The sequence below is a fragment of the Chiroxiphia lanceolata genome, chromosome 22 (genome assembly GCF_009829145.1).
Source record: "Chiroxiphia lanceolata isolate bChiLan1 chromosome 22, bChiLan1.pri, whole genome shotgun sequence".
Taxonomy (NCBI): Eukaryota; Metazoa; Chordata; class Aves; order Passeriformes; family Pipridae; genus Chiroxiphia; species Chiroxiphia lanceolata.
Genome location: NC_045658.1, coordinates 3,504,305 through 3,527,741, shown reverse-complemented (window position 1 = coordinate 3,527,741; position 23,437 = coordinate 3,504,305). Strand labels below are relative to the sequence as shown.

General features: G+C 42.5%; 1 protein-coding gene across 2 annotated transcripts in view; it reads right to left on the bottom strand.

The window, feature by feature from the left end:
- Window positions 1-776: 776 nt before the first annotated feature.
- The window catches only part of MTOR (mechanistic target of rapamycin kinase), a 62,472-nt gene continuing 39,811 nt past the window's right edge, over window positions 777-23,437 (bottom strand). The window contains exons 32-59 of one of the 2 annotated variants that reach the window (XM_032709021.1): window positions 23,303-23,403; window positions 22,339-22,454; window positions 20,927-21,004; window positions 20,458-20,565; window positions 18,434-18,559; window positions 17,658-17,789; window positions 14,828-14,943; window positions 13,296-13,413; window positions 12,315-12,521; window positions 11,641-11,741; window positions 11,282-11,378; window positions 10,551-10,649; window positions 9,895-10,017; window positions 9,086-9,268; window positions 8,335-8,469; window positions 7,876-8,050; window positions 7,519-7,654; window positions 6,803-6,950; window positions 5,963-6,085; window positions 5,689-5,771; window positions 4,650-4,722; window positions 4,060-4,134; window positions 3,671-3,806; window positions 3,315-3,380; window positions 3,097-3,177; window positions 2,746-2,826; window positions 2,243-2,348; window positions 777-1,756 (exon numbers count right to left, since the gene is read on the bottom strand). In XM_032709021.1, the coding sequence (XP_032564912.1) occupies window positions 1,741-1,756; window positions 2,243-2,348; window positions 2,746-2,826; window positions 3,097-3,177; window positions 3,315-3,380; window positions 3,671-3,806; window positions 4,060-4,134; window positions 4,650-4,722; window positions 5,689-5,771; window positions 5,963-6,085; window positions 6,803-6,950; window positions 7,519-7,654; window positions 7,876-8,050; window positions 8,335-8,469; window positions 9,086-9,268; window positions 9,895-10,017; window positions 10,551-10,649; window positions 11,282-11,378; window positions 11,641-11,741; window positions 12,315-12,521; window positions 13,296-13,413; window positions 14,828-14,943; window positions 17,658-17,789; window positions 18,434-18,559; window positions 20,458-20,565; window positions 20,927-21,004; window positions 22,339-22,454; window positions 23,303-23,403 (3,139 nt within the window). In that variant the 3' untranslated portion in view covers window positions 777-1,740. The remainder of the gene's footprint in view (window positions 1,757-2,242; window positions 2,349-2,745; window positions 2,827-3,096; window positions 3,178-3,314; window positions 3,381-3,670; window positions 3,807-4,059; window positions 4,135-4,649; window positions 4,723-5,688; window positions 5,772-5,962; window positions 6,086-6,802; window positions 6,951-7,518; window positions 7,655-7,875; window positions 8,051-8,334; window positions 8,470-9,085; window positions 9,269-9,894; window positions 10,018-10,550; window positions 10,650-11,281; window positions 11,379-11,640; window positions 11,742-12,314; window positions 12,522-13,295; window positions 13,414-14,827; window positions 14,944-17,657; window positions 17,790-18,433; window positions 18,560-20,457; window positions 20,566-20,926; window positions 21,005-22,338; window positions 22,455-23,302; window positions 23,404-23,437) is intronic. The other variant, XM_032709024.1, reaches the window with a different exon arrangement.

Sequence of the window (23,437 nt, the reverse complement as noted above, 5' to 3'; positions counted from 1 at the left end):
TGAGAGCATTGTCCAAACACTCCTGGAGCTCTGGCAGCCTTGGGGCCGTGACCAAACCCTGGGGAGCCTGTTCAGTGCCTGACCACCCTCTGGGGGAAGGACCTTTTCCTGAGATCCAACCTGACCCTGCCCTGACACAGCTCCAGCCATTCCCCGGGTCATGTCACGGGTCAAAAAGCGAAGAGATGGGTGCTGGCCCTCTTCACCTCATGAGGATGTTGAAGACCACAATGAGGTCTCCCCTCAGCCTCCTCCAGGCTAAACAGACCAAGTGCCCTCAGCTGCTTCCCCTCAAGGCCCTTTCTCACCCTCACTGCCCTCTTTTGGACACTAACAGCTTAATAACTTTCTTATATTGGGGTGCTCAGTCCCCTTGACAGCCACACCAGTGCCTGGAAAGGAGCCAGGGGCAATACCACCCAAATTCCTGACTGCCACCTCCTTGTTTCCCATTTTTGAGGTACACCCCACGCTGTCCCTCGAGCTGTGGCTGTGACCCTGAGACCCAGCAAGCTGATGTTCTTACTGCACGGACGGCATCACATCTCCTGGAGACAAAAATTTAGGGGTTCTTACGTCAAGTTTCTGTTATACAAGTGACAGGTTTCATTCAGTCTTGGTAATTTTGCTTCCAGCTGCCATCAGAAGGGAAATAAAGCCTGAACTCATGCACAAAAAGACAAGTCAATGGCAATAGACACCTTAAAAGAAAAAAAAGAATCTTAGTCTCCTTCCCTGTCTCTGCCTAAGAAATAAACAGGAACACAGCCAAAGTCTTTACATTTCGGTGTAATTTATTGGCACAAAAATATTCAAATACAACATGGCATCTAAACATGGCTACTCTGTTGTATTTTGTGCATTGTTTTTAATATGTTTAATTCATAAATCATAACTTTATCTTCACCCTCACGTTTAATAACCATTATTTTCTGTTTCAAGTTATGACCAGTTTTCCCCCCCCATCTGCCTCCTAGGCCAAGCCCTAACTTTCTCTAGTTATTTCCCAACACAGCTTTTCAACCCAGACACTGTGGGAAGCTCCCAAGTGGTATTTATTTGTACCCTGCATCCAGTTTGCCACGGATCACTCTGCACAGAGGCACCGACTTCGCTCAGCTCAAGGTCTTCAAACCTTGATACCCTGATCTAATCTGAAACATGACCCCTGCACTAATGTAATGAGCAGATAGACAATTTCCAATTTTGGGGCAAGAATCAAGTTTGAAAACAAGGTACAGGATGAAACAATGGTAAAATTCTGCTTCTCTTTCCAGTTATCCAGCTCACCCCCAAACATAAACGAAACCTCCCGCACAAGCGCATTGAGCTCATTGCAGCCACATCAACAGGAATGACCAGGGCAATAATTCATCTGCAAGTGACTTAGTTACATTGCAAAGTAAGTCAAAACCCGTATATAGTTATTTTCAATGGATCACCAGTTCCCCAAAGACCAAGTGGAACCATAGACATCTGTGGTACAATCAGTCTTCGCTGTCCTGGAAACCCAAATCAAGTGTTGTGTTTCAGACAGCTTGTTTTTTTTTTTTTTTCCAACAGCAGCTATACATTGGCTTAAACCAACTTTTAATATACAATAACTCTTTTCATTTACATTTAAAAATATTTGACAAAGGCTGTATTTCAGTCCAAGGTTCAGTTTGTGTTTGTAGAAGAGCAAGTTTGGAGAGCAAAAGCCTCCAGAATAAAAGGCTGTGGATACTTTGGAATCTTCTGTTACCAGAAAGGACACCTAAAGAAAATAAAGATATTGTAATAATGCTGACTTGTATGGAGTTTCACAAAGGCAACACTGAGAAGGGCTGAGATTCCATACTAACTAGGCACTATTTTAGCTTAGGAAAAATTGCCAGGTGATCCCCCCAATGCTTCTTTCCTGCTAAAGTTTAAAAACAACAGAGATCTATTCTGTCCAGCATTGTACAGAGTTAGCTAACCCTCAAAATGACAGTAAAAATAAGTAAAATAAATAACACTTCTTCACTGTAATTGAAACCAGTGACCAGCACATTCCTCATTGCAAACACTTAAAATGTTCTAAAATCCCTGTCACTCCTTATAAAAGAGCTTTCCTAGAGGACTGTCTATGGCATCGCTGTCATGACTGCAAAATCTACCAGAGCAGATGCAGGATGTGCTAAGGCTCCTACAAATAACTAACCACACAGTTAGATTATTCCAGAAGGGTTTTGCCAGCTCAGCTGAGTGACCAACTCACCATCCAATGTAGCACTGGCACAGGTTCTCATGAGAAGTCGCTTGTTTGATGAGCAATTCCACTTGTGTGGGGACATCGAGAGTTTCATCATGAGAAAAGTCCCGACCTGTGAAAAAACACATCAGTGAAGTCCCAAATCCCGCTTCTAATCCCTTCAGATACATTATTTGGCAGGTGGGGGTAGTTTCTTTTAAGAGTGTAAAATTTTGCAACTAAATGCTGCAAACTATAAAGCCAGGACAGTGGAAATTCAACTTCCACTGAACAAGCTAAGACATGAAAGTCTGTGCAGTTACAAACATCTACTTTTCAAATCAGGCTCATTTCAATCCAAATGCAGGCACCAGTCCTTGGGTGTTAGACAAGAACAGGCAAATGGCCTCGTCCACTTAATCAGAACATGTTAAATTCAAGGATTAGCACAAAATACAAACACTAAGGGTAGTGCTGATCCCTCTCATCAGATTTTATGTTTATTTTATATAACATAAAAACATGCTCACCAGTGAGCTTATCTCGAACCCTGTTGATGATCTGAATTGCCTTCTTATTTAGAGCTTCTGGTTTCACCAGACCATCTCCTACTGAAAGACAGAAACAGGAAAGAGAATTAGGACTTCACCTGAACAATAAAAGCATTTGTACTGCTGTTAGATGTGCCCTGCCCAAATGCCATTCTGAGAGCAAACCTGGATACATTTTCTCATTTTTGCTGACAAGGTAATTATATTCCTCATTTTTGCTGACAAGGAACTGTATCTGTCCCAACTCATGTAATGGCATTTGGATCATGACGAAATTTTCTGATCTAAGAACAATTTCTGCATTAGTATAGAAACAACAAAGAAACTTACTGAAGGAATGGATGGATTCAGGCACTGTGGTCCCAGTTTTTTTATGGGATGTCTCACCCAGTTCCACACTGTCCAACATTTCTATTGAAAAAAACCACACAAAAACATAAATGTGAAGTTGAAAAGCAGCTAAAATATTCTTCCAGAAACATTAGCAAAACTGTTAATCATCTCATTTGAAAAGCATAATTGTGACATCCACCATCTTTCCTACTCACCCACTGACTGACTGGCTGAGTAGGAGTCTGTCCTTGTTCGTGAGCGCTTATTGCCCTTTGTATTTGCTGCAAGAAAAGGAGATGAAATGCATGAACTGGAGTTTCAGTGTTTCAGAGCAAATCTGTCAACAAACACTACAGATTTTGCTGCCTTTCTCCTTCTCCAGATTTGATGTCACACGAAAACAATTTCAACCTCCCGATCTCTGTTGCAATTTCACATTAAAATCCTCAAAGCTGCACCGAGAAATAGCACATGGAAATGAACAATTTCATCAGATTGTTTTCAGACAGACATTGAATTTCAAGCTTCTGGATTCCTCTCTTGCTGCCAGTGTTTTCTCAGAGTCACTTACTGTCCATCAGCCTCCAGTTCAACAAGGGATCGTACACAAAGGCTTCCAGCACAGCCATGACACTGTCCTTGTGTTCCCGCAGCACTTCCATCACCGTGTGACAGGTGATCCTGTAGTTGCCATCGAGGCCTGTCACCTGGGGAGGAGAAAGAGAGGAGTCCACCACTGCTTCATTCACTGTGCAACTCCAACCCCAACATTCAGGGAGCAAGAAGTGGCTTTGAACTGGAATTCACTGTGGTTTCAGAAAAGGCAGCTGAAATATTAACACCTCTGGTTCTTAAGGTGTGGAGAAGTTTAGCCACAACAGAAAATAGAGGAAAAACTGGGAATTGGGTGCCATTTTCCTCAGGAACAACCCCCTTCATATTAAAAGAGGGGATGTTTACCTCCATAGCATTTGTCAGCATCCTTGTTAACCTAAATGGAATCTTCTCAGGGAACTTTTCTCTTGTCATTGCAACCTAAACAAATGATGATGGAGAATTAGTCAATTAATAGCTAATTCAGTCTTTAAAAGTTATTAAGTGTTGGCATCTTTTTGGTACAATCTTGAAAATTTTATTCCAAATAGGAAAAAAAAGTCATAGCTTTATGCTCCTCAGTTTCCACAAATTTTTGGGAGAAGCTAGATAAGTAACTTGATAACAAAGGGAAAACTCAGCACATGCCCAGCTGCTACTGTCAGGTAACACAGACTGCCTGTCAGCAGCCTAAATTGCTCCAAGAGATTTCATGGAAGTGATGCCAGCACTTCTTTGCTTGTTCCAGTGGTCAACTAATCCCCAAGACACGCCTCTGAGATAAAGTACCTATTATTTCCACCTTACCTGTAGGTAAAGCAAAGCTCAAAAGAGCCAAAGGGCTTGCCCAGGATCAGACTCCAAGGTCAGTTTGTCCTGGCTTATAGATTAATTGCTGTTCTACCAGAAAATGTGAAATGTTACAGAAAATTTAATGTCCAACTACAAAGATTTACCTCAAAGCAGTCCCCGAAGTCAATATGCAGGATCTTTCCACTCAGTCTGTCTAACATCAGATTGGAGGGGTGCCTTTGATGAAGGAGTGGGAGAAAAAAACAGGGTGACAGACCATTCTAAAAACCCAAAGTAAATCACAGCAGTTCCAGTCTGAAATGATATTTATCTCCATGAGCAAGAACAGCCAGTGACAGCTTTCTTGTCTGAGATCTTCAATCTCAGGATGAACAGAAAAGCTTCCTGACAGTGCATCTATCACATTATTTTTGTAATTACCTCTCAGGCATTAGAGATCTTCTCACCTTGGAAGATAAACAATCTCTTAGACCAGAACAATCAGTACATTTCTCAGACAGGAACATTGACTTTTCAGTTAGGATAAATTTTTCCTCTTGTTTTATGCTTTTTCGTTTTATTCAGTATAGAAAAATTAAATGCACTACATTACAGGTGAAATAATACAAATTGGTTTACAATCAGAAGAGAAGAAAATCAATCCAGACTAGGAAAACCACAGGGCTGTATTCATGCTGTCTTCTTCCAATTTTGTTTTAATTTAATTTTCAAAGGTTCATAATTTCATTATAAAGACCTCTAAGTTCAGGAGTAAGAGCTTTTGTTATGAAAACACGTGAGGGTTTAGCTGTTTTTGCATTACAGCCTTTAAATCTAAAATACATTGTCTTCAAAACTATTTTTGAAGTTATAGAATGGGTGGAGAAAGACTTCCCATTCTGTGAGTGAAAAGACTTATTGGGATTTTCAATATTAGGACTTGTGGTCCTTGATGTAGTTCTGTGGGTATTCATCTCAAAAAGGAAGAAAGTCTTATTAGTACTCAAGGTAGACAAGCCCTGCATCTCATGCCTGCAGTGCTGAAAGTAACAGCAGCACAATTAGGACCTGAAAGATGGTATCACTACAACTCAGCAGTAACCACAATGGAGGATGTTATCACAAGAACAGATCTGAGGAATGAACTGATAAGCCTTCACAGCCTGTGCTTTTAAATAAAAGAAACCTTTATGCTTCACTTACCTGTCCCCAAGGCCCAAAATGTACCCAACCATTGACATCACAGCAAGTGAACGAGTGTAATTTGTTCTTCTGTCAAACCACACCTACAAGTGGAGACAAAACAGAAGCCAGGCAGGCACGTTGGGTGTTTCAGATTATGTTTTAAGTTACACATTAACCACTTGCATTTTGCACAAAACAGAACTGTGACATGCTTAAGTTCAGTACATCCCATGAGCCTGAGGGGGTTCAAACACCCTGTGCCCTTGAATTAGGTGTCACGTGCTGAACTCACCTCTGAGCTTGGACTTTTCAACCACAGCAGTTTGGCAAGGTCATCCCCAGCTGTGTTATTGACAGCATGTTCAAATACTTCTACTTTCTGCATCAGAGTCAGGTGGTCATAATCTGGAGCCATCTATAATTGAGAAGTGACATTCAGCAACTTAAAAAACCTACCTCCAGTTGTACAACCTCTGGTTGTACTGTGAGAAACACAGCAATCACAAGTAATTTCATATTAAATTTATATTTAAATTATTTGTAGACTGACCAGTAAGTTCTCAAACACAGTGTAATGGTCACCCAGCAGTGAATAATTCATTTTAAATGGGATAACAAATGATTTAATATCCACAAAGTAAGCAGCCCACAGTCTTATTTGACTAAAGTACTGCCAAGGTAAGTATGTTTCAAAAACCATTATCGAAATAAGTCTTCTGGGCTGGCACACACTTTCCTTTTTGGCAGGGAATTCCAAATTTTCTAGCTCCAAGTGCTCAGTTTCTCTTATCTAATTTTGGCCCTGTTGCTTAAACACAATGCTTGTAATGCCAGCACCAGGCAGCTTGTGTGAGGCACGTCCTACTCATGCAAAATCCCAAACACATTTCAGTCACCAGATGGCAACAACTCGTGGTCACTGCTAAAACTGGAAAGGAGAAACAAATATACATATGGCAAACTTTACCTCTCAGAGGTATTTTATATCTCCCATCTGATATTTTTGTACTCGTTATTGATACCGACAACAATCAGAGAAGAGGCAGAGGAATGAGCTGTGAATCATTTTCCTTCCTTAAGACATTGGAGTACTAAAAGAATGTGCCAAGAGCTGTGCCAGCTCTGCCCTCACCCTCAGCATGATGCGATGCTCGATGTTGAGCAGGATCTTTTTCTTCTCCCGGTAGTCTCGGATCAGGGCGTGCAGAGTGTCACAGTGGGGCACCCAGCCAATCAAGCCTGAATTTGTAGACAGTGGAATAACAGCATATCTCTGGATGCTACAGGAAAGAAATGGAGAATCGGAGCTCAGGTTGTTGTATGTTGCCAATTGTTACATTTTGAGATGTCTAAAACAACTACTACTAAATCTGATCCTGATCCAAATTGTCTCTTCTTTAGTTGCTCTGTCTTCTTTTCAGACAGACCTCAAACACCCATTTGCACAGGCTGCTGCCCAGTGATCTACACCTGCACTCAGTGAGTACTCACCAAGCTATTTAGTGACTATAATAAAAATCCCTGACAAAAACTCATTCCCAGTCTCCTAAAGCAGCGCTCAAGGTGTCTTGAAACAGGGGTTGCCTCAAAGACCATAACAATTTACAATTACAATTTGCAATTACTTCAGCTAAATAAAACAAACGATCCCTTTGGATACATTTCGTCTGTGTTTGAAATCTATGAATGCTGCTTTTATTTCTCTTTCTCTTTTTTTTTTAATTAACTTAGTTCCAAGATTTGCCATTTCCTCACAAACCCACTAGTCCTTGTGCCAAGGTTACTCAGGAACTGCACCCATGTAGGGTGTCACTGGTGCACAGTTCAGTGACCACCCACAGAACATACCTGAGGTTTTTACGAAGAGAAGTTGGGTCATTTGCTAGCAGGGTGTTGACCAACCCAAAAAGCTGCATCACTCTTTCATCTTGGCGAAGGTCTTCGTGACCTTTCAGAAGGAACACAAACTCGTGCCCGTTGCTTCCTGCAAAAAGAATTAACACAGAGAAGTTTGCTCTTGTTGAACAAACAGCCAAGAGCACATACACCCAAGAGCTGGAGAGTGTGGCAGCCAGACCCACCAGCCCACCAAGAAAAACCTCACCTGAAAGGAAGCGCTGGAGAGGTTTTATGAGGTAAAGATGCAGTTTGACCTAAGAGCTGTTTAAACACTGGGATAACTAAGTGAAAAGTGCTCTCTCTCACCCATTAATGTCAACTTCCTGGGCCGCTGCTTGGAGGTGATGACCTGCAGGGAGGGTGCGATGGACTGAATCCGGATGATGGGCTGGTTGGGATCGTACGTTCCTGGCACTGCCAATTCCAGGTCCCGGCACATTAGGAGTTTTGGTGACACGTACTGGAGTTCCAAAGAAGTGAGCTACCAAAGCCAAAAGGAAGGCAACCCTTTAGAATTTCAGTTAAATCTCACACATCTGAAAGAGCTCGTGTTGTTGAGTGACCTAAAACAGTTCAGTCAGTGATTGATACTTCAGGTGCTTCAAGGAAGCGCTCCATAAACACCAAACTTGCAGCAAATCCTATGCAGGTGTTTCCACAATACTGAATTTGAATGGTTTGAATAACCAGAAAAACATGAAACAAAGATTGGTTTTGACAATTTGCGCTGAAAGACCCACAGCAGAACTGAATGTCTCCCCTCACCTGAGGCAGCTGCTTTGAGATACGTCGGAACACGTGGTAATAGAGATCCCAAGCCTGAGTCAGGTCTTTGACATTTCCTGACTTCATGTACTTCCTGCACCACTCCTGAGCTTCCATGAGATCTCTGCCATAGGCCTGGGGAGGAAGTGAAAAACAACAGAAGAGAAACATTTCAAGAGACTGTAGTGGAACAGGTGGAGACCACTTAACACCTACAAAGAGCATTACAGTCTTTTTTCAAATTGCATTAAAAATACTTGACCTCCAATTTTTTATAGAATATCAGAATTAAAGATGCAGAAATTCCTAGATCCAAGATCTGCTTTGAGTTTATTTGCTCACAAATAGACTCCATTATAGGAGGCAACAGAATGAGTAGAATCACCCTTTAACAGTGGGCTCACAAGCTCAAATTAATTCCTTTTGCTGGCTCAGGAGAGATCATCTCTGCTATCTGTGCTTCTGCTTACTGTGAAGCAAAGCAGAATAATGAACTGCAGAGCAGTTGTGAGTTTTCCAGACTCTATCAGACATCCAGCTGATACAAAACTCCACAGCAATCAGTACTACCATGACCCCTGTCATCAACAAAAGCCACACAGATCTGAAGAAAAACATCAATAATTAAATCTCCAACTAATGCAAAGAGTCCCAAGAGATTCACTATTTGTCAGATGGCAAAGGTTCCTGTAACACATCTGGGCAGGTGCCTGTCCTGCAGAATGTTATGCTCTTGGCCATTTGCTGGTACCTGATTGAAGGATGTCTCCTTTAGAGTCTGAGGCCCACGTTCCATCATCGCGTGAAGCGGTTCCAGCACCTCGAACATCCCCTTCACGTTCCTTTCTCCAAAATAGAGACGAGATGCTTCTTCCAGCCCCTCGTGCCACATCTCGTGCCATAGGATGGCCACACGGATTAGCTCCTCACTCACCTGTTTTGGGACAGGAAAAAAGATTAAACACCTAAAAAACCCCTATGACTGTGTCCTGACTTAAAAATGCAGAACTCCTTTCTCATGTTCTCTCTCATGTTATGAAATACTCCTTGCTGGCAGCCAGAGGGAGCCACGAGAACTACCACAGTGATGTTACACTTGTTTCTGTAAGAAGCTGACCAGGCTTTTCTCACCTTGTTTGTTACCATTGAAATTTTCTATGTATTTGTGTAGCTTGGCCTGAAAGCATTACTTTTCATTTATTCATAAAAATCTTTATCAAATCACTTAAATTACTCTTTCAACGCTATGCCTGATAAGTTTTGTTTCTGCTATTCATTAAGCAGAAATATGTGTTTATTTCTAATAATCTAATATAATGATTCTTCATTTATTTCTTCTCTAAATTTATTTATAAGGAGACACAAAAACTCAGCGTGCAAAGTATTTTTAAATTAAAGTGTTCTCTTGCAATTACACTAATACTGTAACTTCTACCAGTTGCAAATACCCAAATCAATTGTACTTGAACAAAATTAACAATGAATATAATTTGTGTTATTATACCTGTAGTAAATCCACTCCTGAGACACAACACACCTTCTGGTACAATGAGTACTCACCATCATTGCCTGCTGCACCAGAGTGTTGCTGTGCTCACACATGTTTTTCAAGATCTTATTGGCAGCATTGTGCCGAGCAGTGGTTGTAGATTTAGAGGCCACAGTCAAAGGATAGATCAAAGCCTGCAAGGGACAGCAACCAATAATGCTTTAGAACCACACAGAACTGCCACATAAATTGAAATATTAGCAAAGCATTAACAAACAGCAGCCTTAGGGCTGGACAAGGAGAAGCAACGTTCCTTCTGGAAAGGGGTGATAGGAATTTGCTATTCAAAGTCTGCCAATCTGAAAGGCTCACAAGACTGTAACTCTCCGAGTAGCAGAATGACTTTGAGAGCCTGTGTCAAACTGGAAGGACAAAAACAGGTTTTAGGGGTTTGTGGGAAGAAACTCAGATAATGCTTCTGTGAGGTGGGCTCTGAGCAGTCACTGAATGCTCTATCAGACAGAGAGAACCTCCCCTGCTACCTGGCTCCTCCACCTCCTTCTGTTTTTACGTGAACAGTGCTGAGGTGAAAGCAGCATCAGAAATAGTCCCCACCCTCACTTGCTGTGACTTCCAGCACAGGCACCTGCACGAGGTGAAATGGAACACAGGAAAGGCCTTAACTGGCACCAGCCTGTGGGAGTTCCTCCTCTAAGCCAGGGCTCACCTGGGGATGGTACCGACCGATGTCTGTGAGCAGCTGATGGATGAGACGTCCCACCAGTGGTCGAGGGGTGTCAATTCTTGCAATGAGCTGAGGGATAACCTGAAATAAAAAGATCCCTGTCATCTCGTGTGCTCAGTGCACAAGCTGTTCTGCCCTCTGCTAGAGGCCTCACAGCAACTGGAGGGGACAGAGGCCCAGCACTCGTTTTTCAGATGGTCAGAGGATAACAAGGTTCCAAACAGTGTTAGAAATGTACAACAGCTCAGTGAGATCACAAGTGTTCTGTGCAAAACTGTTACAGGATCCTCTATGGAAAGAGTAAGATGTGTCTTGAAGCATAATGCTTAAATAAAAAATAATGTATTTTTTTATTTAACTACAAGAGTCATTCTACAAGGCAATTCTGAGACAGACTGTGAACCCCATCAGAGCAGCACAGTGTTGTTTTATACTTCATCACCATTGAATGCACATCATTTTAATCTAAAAATGTTCATTCTTTCTCATTCATATGCACTAATCTGCATATAAATACTGAAATATATGCAAGAATGTTTCTCATGCCTCTGTGCATGGTAAATCAGTTAAATCAGTTACAAACTGTACTGCACACTGCTCTCAGAACTCACCTACAGAGGATAGTTTAGCAAAGGATCTTCATGGATATCATGCAGCAAACCCCCAAGCTCCCCCCAGAACTGGGGTTTGTCTCAACCCTTTGTGTTCCTTACCTGCAGCCAAGTGTCAATCTGGATGGCCTTGACTCCTTCTACCAAAGCCTCATTCACATCAGGCCAGTGACCATAGTCAAACCACAGAGTAAGGACTCTGAAAAAGAGAAATATTTTTGTTAGGAGTGAAACAATAAACCCAAAACGTTCCAGTGAAATGCCTCCAGACTCATTTAAAAGTGATTTTTCTTCCCAGTACCCACAGACAGCAGGGATAACCCACCTGACAAAAATTAGCTTGGACTGAAGCATTCACTTAGTTCAACCATAACAGAAAAGAGCAGAAACATGTTCTCCCTCATCTGAGACCATGTGCCCTGATAATTAGGATTTCATTTACTGTGTGCTTCATTGTGTACCTCAGAGTGTCCTGCAGGTTGTTTCCTCGGGACAGAGAGATGGATCGGAAGAAACCCTGGACAGCAGGGACTGTGTACATCAAGAGGGTCTTGGATAAATCCTTTTGGAATGAAAATTTTTGCATTAGTTCTAACCAAGCACATCAACCCACACGAATCCTAAACTCAAGAAGGGGAAAAAGGAAGAAATATGTGGAAATATAGACCTAATCCACACTGTAGTTGACTTCTGCCTGGCAAGGAATATGCTGTGAAGTGGTTTTATACTTCAGTTTGTTGGCAAAGCTATGGACAGCAAAGCAGCCTAAAAACAACAACCCTACTATAACTGGTAAGTAAAAGAGATTCCTCACAGTCTTCCATGAAGGACTTAAGCAGCAGAACTTGTTAATGCACTGTATCACCTGTGACAGCCACCCAGGCCTCTGCTTTAGGTCACAGCTAACTTATGATTGTTTGCATTAATTTAGTCCTCTTCCCACAAGACTGAGTTAACCTGAACTGCCTCACTTTTGCTGTAAGCTCTGAGTGTGTATTATGTGTATTATATATATATTTATACACACACACAGAGAACATCCACAAGCCAGGTACATATAGCAGCATGTTCCCATCATAACATTTTCCTGGGTCTAAGCACTAAGTATACCACTCTCTCCACACCAACAGGGTACCTCAGTGACTTTTTTCTGCACTGGAGAAGGGATGGGGCTGTTCTCTGTGCTCTCTGCATCACTCTCACTGTTGCTGCCCTCGGTGTTGGCACTGGTGACACTGGCCCCGCTGGCGTGACGCAGCTTCTTCTTCTCATCCCTGGCCTGGTTCTGATGTTTGTAGTGAAGCACTGCTTCAAAGTTCATCACTGCCCAGGCATGCCAGGCCTGCCAAGAGGAGAGAACAAAAGTCAGAAGGAAAATTAATCCTTTCTGCAACCTGCACTTTCTAATTGTTAGAGATAATCCAACCTTTCTGTGTCTGCAGACAACTGCAGCAAGCAATACCCTGCAGACAACACAATGCTTTGCTTTCTCTAATTGCTTGTAATTTTAACTGTCTTATTATCTTAAATAACATCGCAGTGAGTTCTTGGCCAGGAGCTCCCTGTTGAATATTAAGGCAAAGGAGCTCTGTAGCAAAAATTAAGTTATATTCACATACACCTTAATTTTTCAAAGGCTAAAATGAAGAATAGTGTGTTAGGGCTCAGGGAGGTGTAATGGGAAGAAATACAGGAGATGGCTGCCCCAGAGAAGATCTGGCACCAAATACTAATTGAAATTTCACAACCCTGAAATCAAAGGCTCTTTGGAGAATTAACAAGTATACTGAGTATACTTGTTCAAGTATACTGAGTGAGAACAAGTTAATTTTTTTCTATTTATATTATCCTTTCTCCTTCACTGTTACCTGCCAGGGGAAGAACTCCCAAAAGCAAGAATGGAAACTGAATTGTGGCCTAGTTTTACCAACCAGATATAATTCTAAACAAGAATCTTATGGTTTCCTTGGGCCGCTTTCACTGGTTTTTTTTAATCCTACTGGCAGTAACAAGGCAGACAGTTATAGGAGATCTTCCTGTGAACATCTTCCTTTCCTTAGTGTGGGATGTGGCCAAATCAGTGATGTCTCTGCAGTGGAAGCTTTCCCTCACTGACCTTGTACCAGTTGCGGTCGTGCTCGGTGGCAGCACTGTAGTACTGCAGCACTTTGGGGATGGTGCTCTCATTGATGCCTTGCAGGTTCAGCTGCCACTCCCCCAGCTTCAGGAAACACCTGGTTAAGCAAAGGGATTATTGACTCAGAACCCAGAATGAAAACGAAGCCTCTGGATTAAGAGGCAGAATCCTTCTCTGGAGTCTGGAAGACATTCCACGTGGTGAACCCGCTCAGGAAGCCTCTCCTGGAAGCCTCTCCTGCAGGCTGGGAGTCTGTGTGTTAACATGGAAGGCTCAAAACCCCTCCATCCTGCCTCTAGTGTGGAACTAACTAGTTAAGGGTTTAATTCAGGGGGAAAGGTGAGGGTCAAAATTTGCTCCTCATTTATATGAGTTATAAAATTAACGTAAGAAGCAGATAACAGCAACACTGAAAGACTTCCTCACACAGCACATGTGGATCACCACATGGACGAGCCTTCTGGAGAGAACAGTGTGACAGACAGTGGAAACACAGAGGAGCTGTTCTTCCCCCCAGCCAGAAGCCCATTTAGTCATTCCCTCCCAGAGGAAAGGAAAAACAACATATTTTTACTGCAGCAGGGTGGGGTTGTGAAGGTTTGTGCAAAACTTAATACTTTGCTCCCTCAGCAGGCTTCAAATGCCACAGTTACACAGCTCTCCTTTCTGTATTTTGAGTTTGCCAGAAGGCATTGTGCAAGACAAATTTTGTGTGCAACTCATTACTAATTTGTCTTCCATGACAGTCACTGAAGAAAATAAGACAAAGATGTTACCGAGTTCCCACCTTCATAAAAGCAAGTTGATTGCACATCTCCCTTTAAAAAAAGAGCAAACTTTCAATAGAAAGCACTGTGCAATTTTTTCTTTAAATTGAAAAAAAACAGATCTGGCACCTCCAGATCCACAGAGGAAAATGGAGACTAATATGTGCTTTTAATGCAATAATATTTTAAGAGACCGTCACATACTGGGCACCTACTGCCCAAAGCACTGCTGTTGTGCTTGGCTTAATACAGATGTGCCAGGAGTGTGGGAAATGTTTCCTTCCTAGTGACTGGATCTCCTGAAACACCAAAAAACATCCATGCTGAGAGCTCAGCCTTCTGCCAGCGAGCCACAGTGCTGGAAAAAATACAACCAGCAACAAACACAAGCTTGTTTAGGCTGATGCATCACAACAACGTTTACTGAAAATTATAGGATAGATAAGAATGTAATACCAAAGCAGCTAAATGAGAAATGCCCTGTTCTTTTAACCAATGTAATACCAAAGCAGCTAAATGAGAAATACCCTGTTCTTTAACCAATATAATACCAAAGCAGCTAAATGAGAAATGCCCCATTTTTTTAACCAATGTAATACCAAAGCAGCTAAATGAGAAATGCCCTGTTCTTTTAATCAAAGCATGAGCCTGGTCTGAAATGTGTCATCTGCAGGGACCCTGCCACTCTGGAGAGCCCTGAGCTGCAGGAAGGAGCTAAAGGGAGTGCCAGGACTTGGTACTGACCGTGCCATGAGCTTGTGGAGCTCCTGCTTGTGCTGCTGGTCCTCGGTGGCGATGGCGTGCTGGGCCTGCTGCTGCATGGTCTGCACAAAGTGCTGCATGTGCTGGAACGCTTCGATCTGCAAAGGGAGGAGGGTTCCAGTGAGGGCCACAGGGCTTACAGACAACTTCAGGAGGGAGGAAGACAGTGTGGAAGTAAATTTGGACTGAAATGAAAACGCAGGGTTTTGTTTTCTTTCAAAGCTTTTCAGCTGTTTACACCCCTCTAAAATCAGCTTGTAAAGGAAGAGGTAAGAGATTCTTGATGTCTCAGAAATTGCTGCACTGAGGAACAAATCACTGCACCCTTCCAGTGCCAGGCACACCTCCACTGTCAGACAGTCAACATTAACACTGTGCTCTGATTGCAAGAACTCAGCTCTAGCAAAGCAACAAGATCACCTGTACAGGGAGAAAACTTCACCAGCAGAGAATGTCCTGTTACTGCCCAGGCAGAGTGAGACTCTAGTCCTGAGACAGAGATGTCTCACTTGCAGCTGAGCACAGCAAAGACAGCCTGGCAATTCCAACAATCAAATGTTCATAGCTAAGAAACTGCATCTGAGCAGGACAATGTTGAACACCCCACGCTGTCACAGATCCAGAGAAGCCTGCCTTTAATATGGCATGGTCTGAAAAAGATGATTTGAGAAAATAATGCCTGAAGGAAAACTTGCAGCTTCCTGATCTTCCCCACTAACCCCTCAGCTTTGGCTAGGCTTGAAGTACACACCATGGAACATTAACTTTGAGTTGTTTCAACAAATTAAAGCCTAGATTTCTCCTAAGGTTATTTAAGAAGTACAAATGTGCATTGCTCCTTTGCCAGGAGATTACATAAGGCAGCAGTGCTAAAGAACTTGCACTACCAAATTCTGAGGGAAAAATCTTCATAAAATTCCTTGGAAAGAACTCTGGGGTAAGAAAACCCAAAATTAAAGATTTAAGAAGAAGGTATGCACGCTTCACTGGGAAGAATTAGAGTAAAGCTCCTGCAATCTGCAAGGTCATTTCAGGTCAGAAGCTGCAGAATGTGCTGTTAGAAGGCCAATTTACTTCTGTTCATCTACAGGAATGAGCTACCTTAGAGCAAGAAAAGAATCACCTCAGCTGAAAAGCCTCATCCACCCCATTCAAATGTCAGCCTGCACAAGGCAGTGGTGAGGAAAAAGGGTATTAGCCCAGGGTGAAATAAAAGAAGGATTCACACTCTTAACATTAACGTAGGGCATTCCACAGCTGGGAATGCAGAGAGAAGAGGAGGGAGAGTAAATAACAATCTTATCAAGAGTTATGCTAGATATTTATTAAAAGTAGACAAAAAGATATTGTCTGTTATGTGCCCCTCTCATATCTAGACACAGCCAACAATCTGCTCTTCAGTTTCCATGAATATGGAGAACTGATCACCATAAACTGACAGGCAAAGCACTCGAGACTGAAAGCTGTTTTCTGTAACACTGAATTCCTAAGTTTGTATCACAGCCTTTTTATGGGATATGGCTTTGGAATGCAGCTGCTGGCAAAGGTCCTTGTTAGAAGAAATGTAATAGGGTTTACTTCTCCATTTTATATCTGTTATTTAAGAAAAGAAAGTTGTGCACCTCTGTGGCTGGTTTCCATTGAAATGCCAGTTTTTTCTCCTGCTGGATTTGGCAAGTACCAAAATGGCAGTAGGGAAAACATTTGAGGTCAACCTTGAAGTGCTCAGCTAGAAAAAAATGGTCATTTCCTACCTTACCAGCCCACCTCAGCAGCTGATTCCTCAGGATACCAAATCAACACACAGTTATATAAAACTACACACAGCACTAGGTGTACCTTTGTACTATTTATCCTTTTTTTGGTATCATTTTTTTCCTCCATCTTCCTGGGCTCCATATATTCTTGCATCAGTTTATTTTAGATACATTCTCTTCTCTCACTCCCTTAATCTTTGTTCCTTCTCTTCCTATCTTCCACTACTGCATCTTGTCCATCTTTATCACAGTTCAAACACAGAAAGCCCACTTTCCCTCACGGAAGCAGGCAGAGACCCCACACACTTCTGGGGTCATTTACTGAAGAAAGAAAGAGGCCATTACACTGTTTTACAGAGCCAACAGGACAGGGCCTCATCAGCAGCTCCTTCTGCTTCTTAAATTCAAATAAAGAATAGTTAGGTCATGGCAATGTTCCCACAGCAATGGCTCTGCTCCAGTGCTGGCAATTCCAAAGGCAGGAAAAACAAAAAAAAGATGTGGCAGAATATGAGGATAAATGGAGGCTTTAATGTATATTAAAAAAAAGATAACTTATCCAGTCTGGAGCTTATTGGATTTGATTATGTAAATTCTCCCTGTGTTGCAATGTCAAAAACATTCACCCTGGGCTCTCTGGAGCCAAATTGTTCCCATGATAAAACCCTATGCGTTTTTCAGCTGCCTTTCAGTTAGAATTTTTCAATAATGTCCTTAATAAAAGTCAGCTCTGCTCAGCAATTAAGTACAAACTGTTCAGGATACTTTCCTAAAACTGGCAATAAAACCCCTTACTTCTGTCTTTGAGCATGTAACCCTGACCACAGGTACAGTGTGGAGACCTGGCAACCTGAACAGTGGATGAAAAGTCAAGTACTAAGAACAGAAGAGCTACTATTGACCATTAATCTTGGCTGCAACCCTTGGGCACCAGACACTGGTTTAGCAAAAATAATCTTTCCATGCACGGAATAAAATTAGAGCCAGGCTTTCTCTGTCACTAGAGAGTTTTAAAGGAGAAAAAAGTGAGCAGAGAGCAGGGTGTTCTCCTGTACCTTCCGGGCGCTCTTCCACATGTGCTTCATGTAAGCGTAAGTCACTTGGGGATGGACTGTGGGCAGGGGGTGATCCAGCTGTCGGGATGGATCTACTCCCAAGAGAAGGACAAGGGTCTTATGGGCCAAAGCCTGGGGAAGATTGCAGAGAGAAAAGGCAGGTTAAAACAAGCTCATTCTTACCCCCATCTCATAGTGCTTCAGAATCACCCACCACTAAAAGATACACCTGAGCCTCCAGGGAAAACACAGGCACAGCAGCCTTAGTGCCACTCCCTGCACCCACCAGAGTGCCACAGGATAAACCATATGTCTTCCTTTGGATCAAATTCTCATTTCAGAAGCCAGCAGAGAGTGTGAAGTCTCTGTTTCAAGCATTCTTGGTGATAAATTTTTGGTGAATGTTAAAATAGGACCGGAATGTTCAACAATAACATCACACTCTAGATCTGACTCTCTGCTTTAGCAGATAGAGCCATTATTAATAATTACCAGAGCTGCATAAGAACTTCCAGTTATAGCATGCAATAAAAAGTTGGCTCTGGGGTTCTCAGGTATAATACCAGCCCCACAAAAATAACCTTGGCCACAAGCATGAACTCTATGCCAGCTACAATTTTAGCATTTCAACAATTCTTGACTAGTTTCTCCCTCAGAGGAGGGGCCATCCCACTTGGGCAATGAAAGCATTTGCAGATGCTGAAGGTGGAAGCAGAATGGAAAAGCCAGTGGCCTAAAAAAAAAAAAAAAAGAGGACAGAGCCTGACAATGCTCACCAGCCTCCCACTCTTGCCACACAAGCTGGCATACTTGAGCCAGGTCCTCATGTCCTCGTGAGGATTCACCACTAGAGACCGAACCATCAGGATCCTCTGCCAGTCCTCCACGATTCGCTGACAGCCCTGAGGGGAAAAGCAAAGGAGAACTTGTTAGGGTTTGACCACCAATGCACCCACACAGCCTTAATTCAGAACCTGAAGGGACTTCTAGCAAGATGGAGACTTCTGTACCCCTAATTCACAGCAGACACATTAAGAACTAGTGGTTATTTCTTTAACACTGCAGTGTGTGAAGAAGGTTCAGTCCTTGACTCTTACTGTCTGCACCAGCTCAGGGTTTGCAGCCTAACAACATCTTCTCATAGAAAAAGGAGAAAAGTTCCTAAAGCAGAAACACACCCAAAAATCAGGAAAGCTTTTTGTACAATTCCAAAGTGAGTCAGGAGTTTTATAACCCTTCTCAACCTAGTTTTAAAGCCTATTTTTGGTTTAAATGGTGACAAATCTCAACGTGGAGATAGATGGTAGAAAACCAAACGGTTGCAAAGATATTTTTGTTATTGCCCTTTTTCTTCTCCTTGCATGTGTTGCTTTTGGAGGCTGGCACCACCGAGCTGAGATTATGCCAGAAACTGCAGCTCCAATTGCTGTGCTGCTTGTGCAAGCATTGTCTGGTTCTTTTCTGTCTGATGGGAGAGGCACAACAACATTGTCAGAGCAGGATGAGCCTGTATGTCAAACATCCAAGGATGCTACAGAAAAGTAGAACTGTGGAAGGGACAGTAACAACCAAAGCATCTATCCTTTCCCTTTTTCCTTTGCCCCCAAATCGAGGGCTGGGAAGTTGGGCAAAGCTTGTTCCCCAACACCCAAATAAACCTCTTCCAAGAGGCATTTAAGAATTTTTAAAAAGCAGGTATAAAATGTGCAAGAACTGTATGTACTGCTTTCAGGACTATAAAAAGCTGTATTCAGACATTATACTTCCCGTCACTCTCACTTTCTCCACCCCAATGGAATGATCCTGAGCTTTTCCAGACAGGAATGTAGATGGGAGACTAAAAGCTTTGTCACAGTTTCCCAAACAGCTAAAAAATGTGCAGCAGCAACAGCCTTTCATAAGGTAGCAGATTACAGCAGTCGCAGGGAAGAACTCTGCACAGGGAAAAATTCTTCCTCCAGGCAGCATTTTACCCTAATTACGCCTTTTTTTCTCCTCCTTCTCATGCAGGAATCACCTCTTTAAACAGTGTTCCTGTATGTACTGCCACATCTGAGGATGATCACCTTCATTGTAGGAATGCCTCTTGTAAGGAAATAGTGTCAAAATATTTGTCTGATTTAAATCTTCAGAGGTGCTTCAGATTTTTTTCTGTTTAGAGTAAGAAAGGCACAAACTTCTCTTTAAACACAGAAGAACAGCATTCCTAAAGGTCTCTACTAAAAGGTCAAGGCCAAGCATAGAATCATTTATATTGGAAAAGACCTTTAAGGTCATCAAGTCCAACCATAAACCCAACACTGCCAATTCCACCACTAAGCCATGTGTGCCACCAGTCAACTGGAAATGTTCTTGTAAGAGGTCCAAAAGGAACAGGACAATCTTTTATTTTACAAGTATGTGAGTTTTCTGACCAGTTTTCCAGCATTTGGAGGGAAATCACTTTTTAAATGCAGCCAGGCGAAAAGTTCAAACCAGCCTGATCCAAACCAGTATTTCCAGACGTAATCCAATACTGAGATAAGCAGCCTTGGGGATGTTACTGGTATCTGTACTCTTTATACATCTATTTCAAGGCTTAAATCACCCTTTTAAAGTGTCATATCAGCAGAGATCTCAGAACATTAACCAAAATAAAACCAAAAAACAAGCAACCAGGACAGACACAAAGGAGACGGAGAGCACACAGTCGTGTGAGCATGGACTGGGATAGAGAGAGACATGGAAGGATTTGCTGAACCACCACACTGACTCAAGAGGCAGCTGAGCATCTCCATCCCTGATCTTTCCCCAGATGTACCTGCAGCCTTTCCCACCAGATCTGGCGGATGATCTCCCGGCGCTCCGGTACAAGTTTATACTGGATCACCTCTTCCAGCTCTGACAGCATCTGGCAGGATACCATAGCCTGGAGGAAACAATCACATTCCATCCCAATCACCACACAACAAATCTATAATTAAGGAACAGCATTTTGGCATCAGGATCTTAAGCACATACACTGCCCAACAGGTAAAGGACTGACTGCCATATATTGGTGTCTAGGATTCAACCTTCCCAAATGCCAGTTCTTATTTCTTCAGAGGGGGTGGAGGTCACCTCACTGTTTGGATTGTCCCAAAGCTGCTCCAGCAAAGTTATGTTTCTTATCTGACAAAAGCCATTTAGCTTGTGGGCACACACAGCTCTCACATTTGATACAGAGGTTTTATGCAACTCCTGGACAGCCTGAGGCAGAGTGAGGGGAAGGAAGGCTGAGTTACACTCACCCCGTAGGCTCGGCTGTAGCTCTCTCCTGCCATGGCAGTCAGCTCAGCATCCAGCAGATCTCTGGCTTTGTCAATGCACTGAAACACAACAAGATATTGGGGCAAAGGTGGTGTGTTTTATCCAGAGTCAACTGTTGAAACTGCTGTTCCGTCCTGTGGACAAAGCTGGCATTGTTCCCACCCTCCAAAAATAACCAGGGAAGGGTCTTATCAATAGAAAGAACTGAGAGGAGAACAGTGTCCATGGATGGGTATAAGGGAAGCCAAGGGGGCTTCGTGCACCACCTGCACAGTCTGAAGTCTGTCTTCCTACAAAATCAAAGTTTGCAGTATTTCTAATCCTACTGTCATTGTAGAAATCATCATTAAGAACATTTTATAGAGGAAAAGAGAAGTTCACATTGTAGTCCAAGAGTTGGTTACAAAAAAGCCTCAAGAAATGTCTTTTGATACCATACAATGACAGAAAATAGCTTTCACTGTTTTACGTAACCCAGCAGGATTTTATGAATTTTACAGGACAGCAAATTCCATTTCTCATCCTTCAACTAAGACAGGTTCTTCAAGCATGAAACAAATCCTGCTCTGGTTCTAGTCATTATATAATCTCTCACCTATAGCTTTTCCTGTTCTAAATGTTAAAGGTTAATCACAAGCTCTACCCTTCTGAATGCCTGGTTAATTTTACTGTGCACATCACCCAAAAATCTATGGGTTTTGACAGCACAGACTGAATTATTCCTTTATCTAAGTTGGCAAGGCAGCAGAGAATTCTGAGAAATGGGACTTGAGCTTCCTTGGAAAGTAAACAACATGCTTCATATCTAGAGAGAGGAGCAAGTCACTCTGCAAATCTCCTGTGTGACAGACAAGCATTACCACTACAGCTGTTTAATAGACTCATTCCCTGCCTTGATGGCTGAGTCTAAGATTTGAGATTTATCAATGCCACCAGAAAAATTAAACTTATTGTACATGATATATATGAGCACTTCACTGAAAAAGCTGCAAGAGACAGAAGTGCACAGAACATCCCTGAAGAATCTTCTCAGGCATTCATGGCATTTTACAATCAGTGCCTTGTACAATGGAACCTCTGCTGAGATAATCCCTGTGCCCTGTCAGTCTGGAAAACAGACATAAAAGTAAAAAAAAAGCCAAAAAATGACTAAGGCATTCTTATGCTCTACAGCACTGGACCACTGCTCTGTGTACATACATTCACTGCTGTGTTTCTGGGAACACAAGGCAAGAACAATCACAAAGGTCTGATACATCCATGGAAAAAAGGTTATTGGGCAATTCTAATAGGTCATAGCCAACTGCTTTAAAACATCATGTCTTTCTATGCAGCAACACAGACCAGTTCATCTGAAACTAGGTTTTGGGAAGCCAACAAGGAGGGTAATTACTTGCTGAGCCAGTGAGAAAAGGTCCTGATGAAGTGCCAGCACAGCCCTGTAGAAAGCCCCATCGTGGGTGTCCCTTGGGATCATGCAGGTGTATTCTTCCATGCTGTCCCACTGACCTGCAGAGACACAGAGATCCTCAGCAACACAACAGCCTTCTCTGCAAGGGAAGAGCAGGACACAACTGTGCTACAGTGCTCAGACATCAGCCACCAGGCCTGAGTGCTGTGAGGTACTTCTGCATTTCAGGCAGCTCTCCAACAGCTTGTCTTTGGCAGGGACACTCTGTTATATACATAAACCATATATAAACATACACAGGGCTACAGACAAGGGAAAACATAGGCATTTTTCTTCTAGGTAAATTGTTATCCTTGTGGGAAAGGTTCTTTCATTCCTTATGATGAAAAAGTTGAAATTCTGACACTTCCAGAACATTTGAATGAATTAGTGCCCTACAGAGCAAAAGATGAATTTGTCTCAGTGAAGGCTGGCAGACAGCAAGTGATTTATAGGCTTCTCTAGGAAATATCTGGTTATCAGCATAATGGACATTTGGACCATTATAGATTTATTTCACTTAAGATTGTCTACTCAGCAGACATGAGCTATCAAAATGCTCAGCACATATTGTTCTGTTCAAAAATAGGAGTCTGCTACAAATCTGAGGAAGTCTATTAATCTCATTTCAAGCCTGAGCTCTGCTCAGTGCAAAGCCAAGCAAAAGGGAGCAGTTAAGCAACTGATCACCTGCACAGACCAGTAAGGCACTCTGTTACTGGAGACTTGATGTAAATGCAGGTTTTCCAAAGGGCTTCAGTATAGAATGGCACTTACTTTGTTTCCCAGTGTAAATAATTTGGCTCTTTGATGTTGCTGTTTCTTATATTCTGTAGTTCTGGAGCCAGTTAAAGTATCTGTGCCCCTACCTTGTGGGCTGTCACACCCCCACAGGAGGATATCTTACCTAGACCCCAGGCAGCAGCTGCAGCCATCCTGGCCATCTTAGCTTGAGTTTCATCATTCACCTGTGTCCACTTCTCACAGCACTGCTGGTGGAGCTGTCCCCTAAGAAGAATCCACAATTTCTGATCAGCAAAAA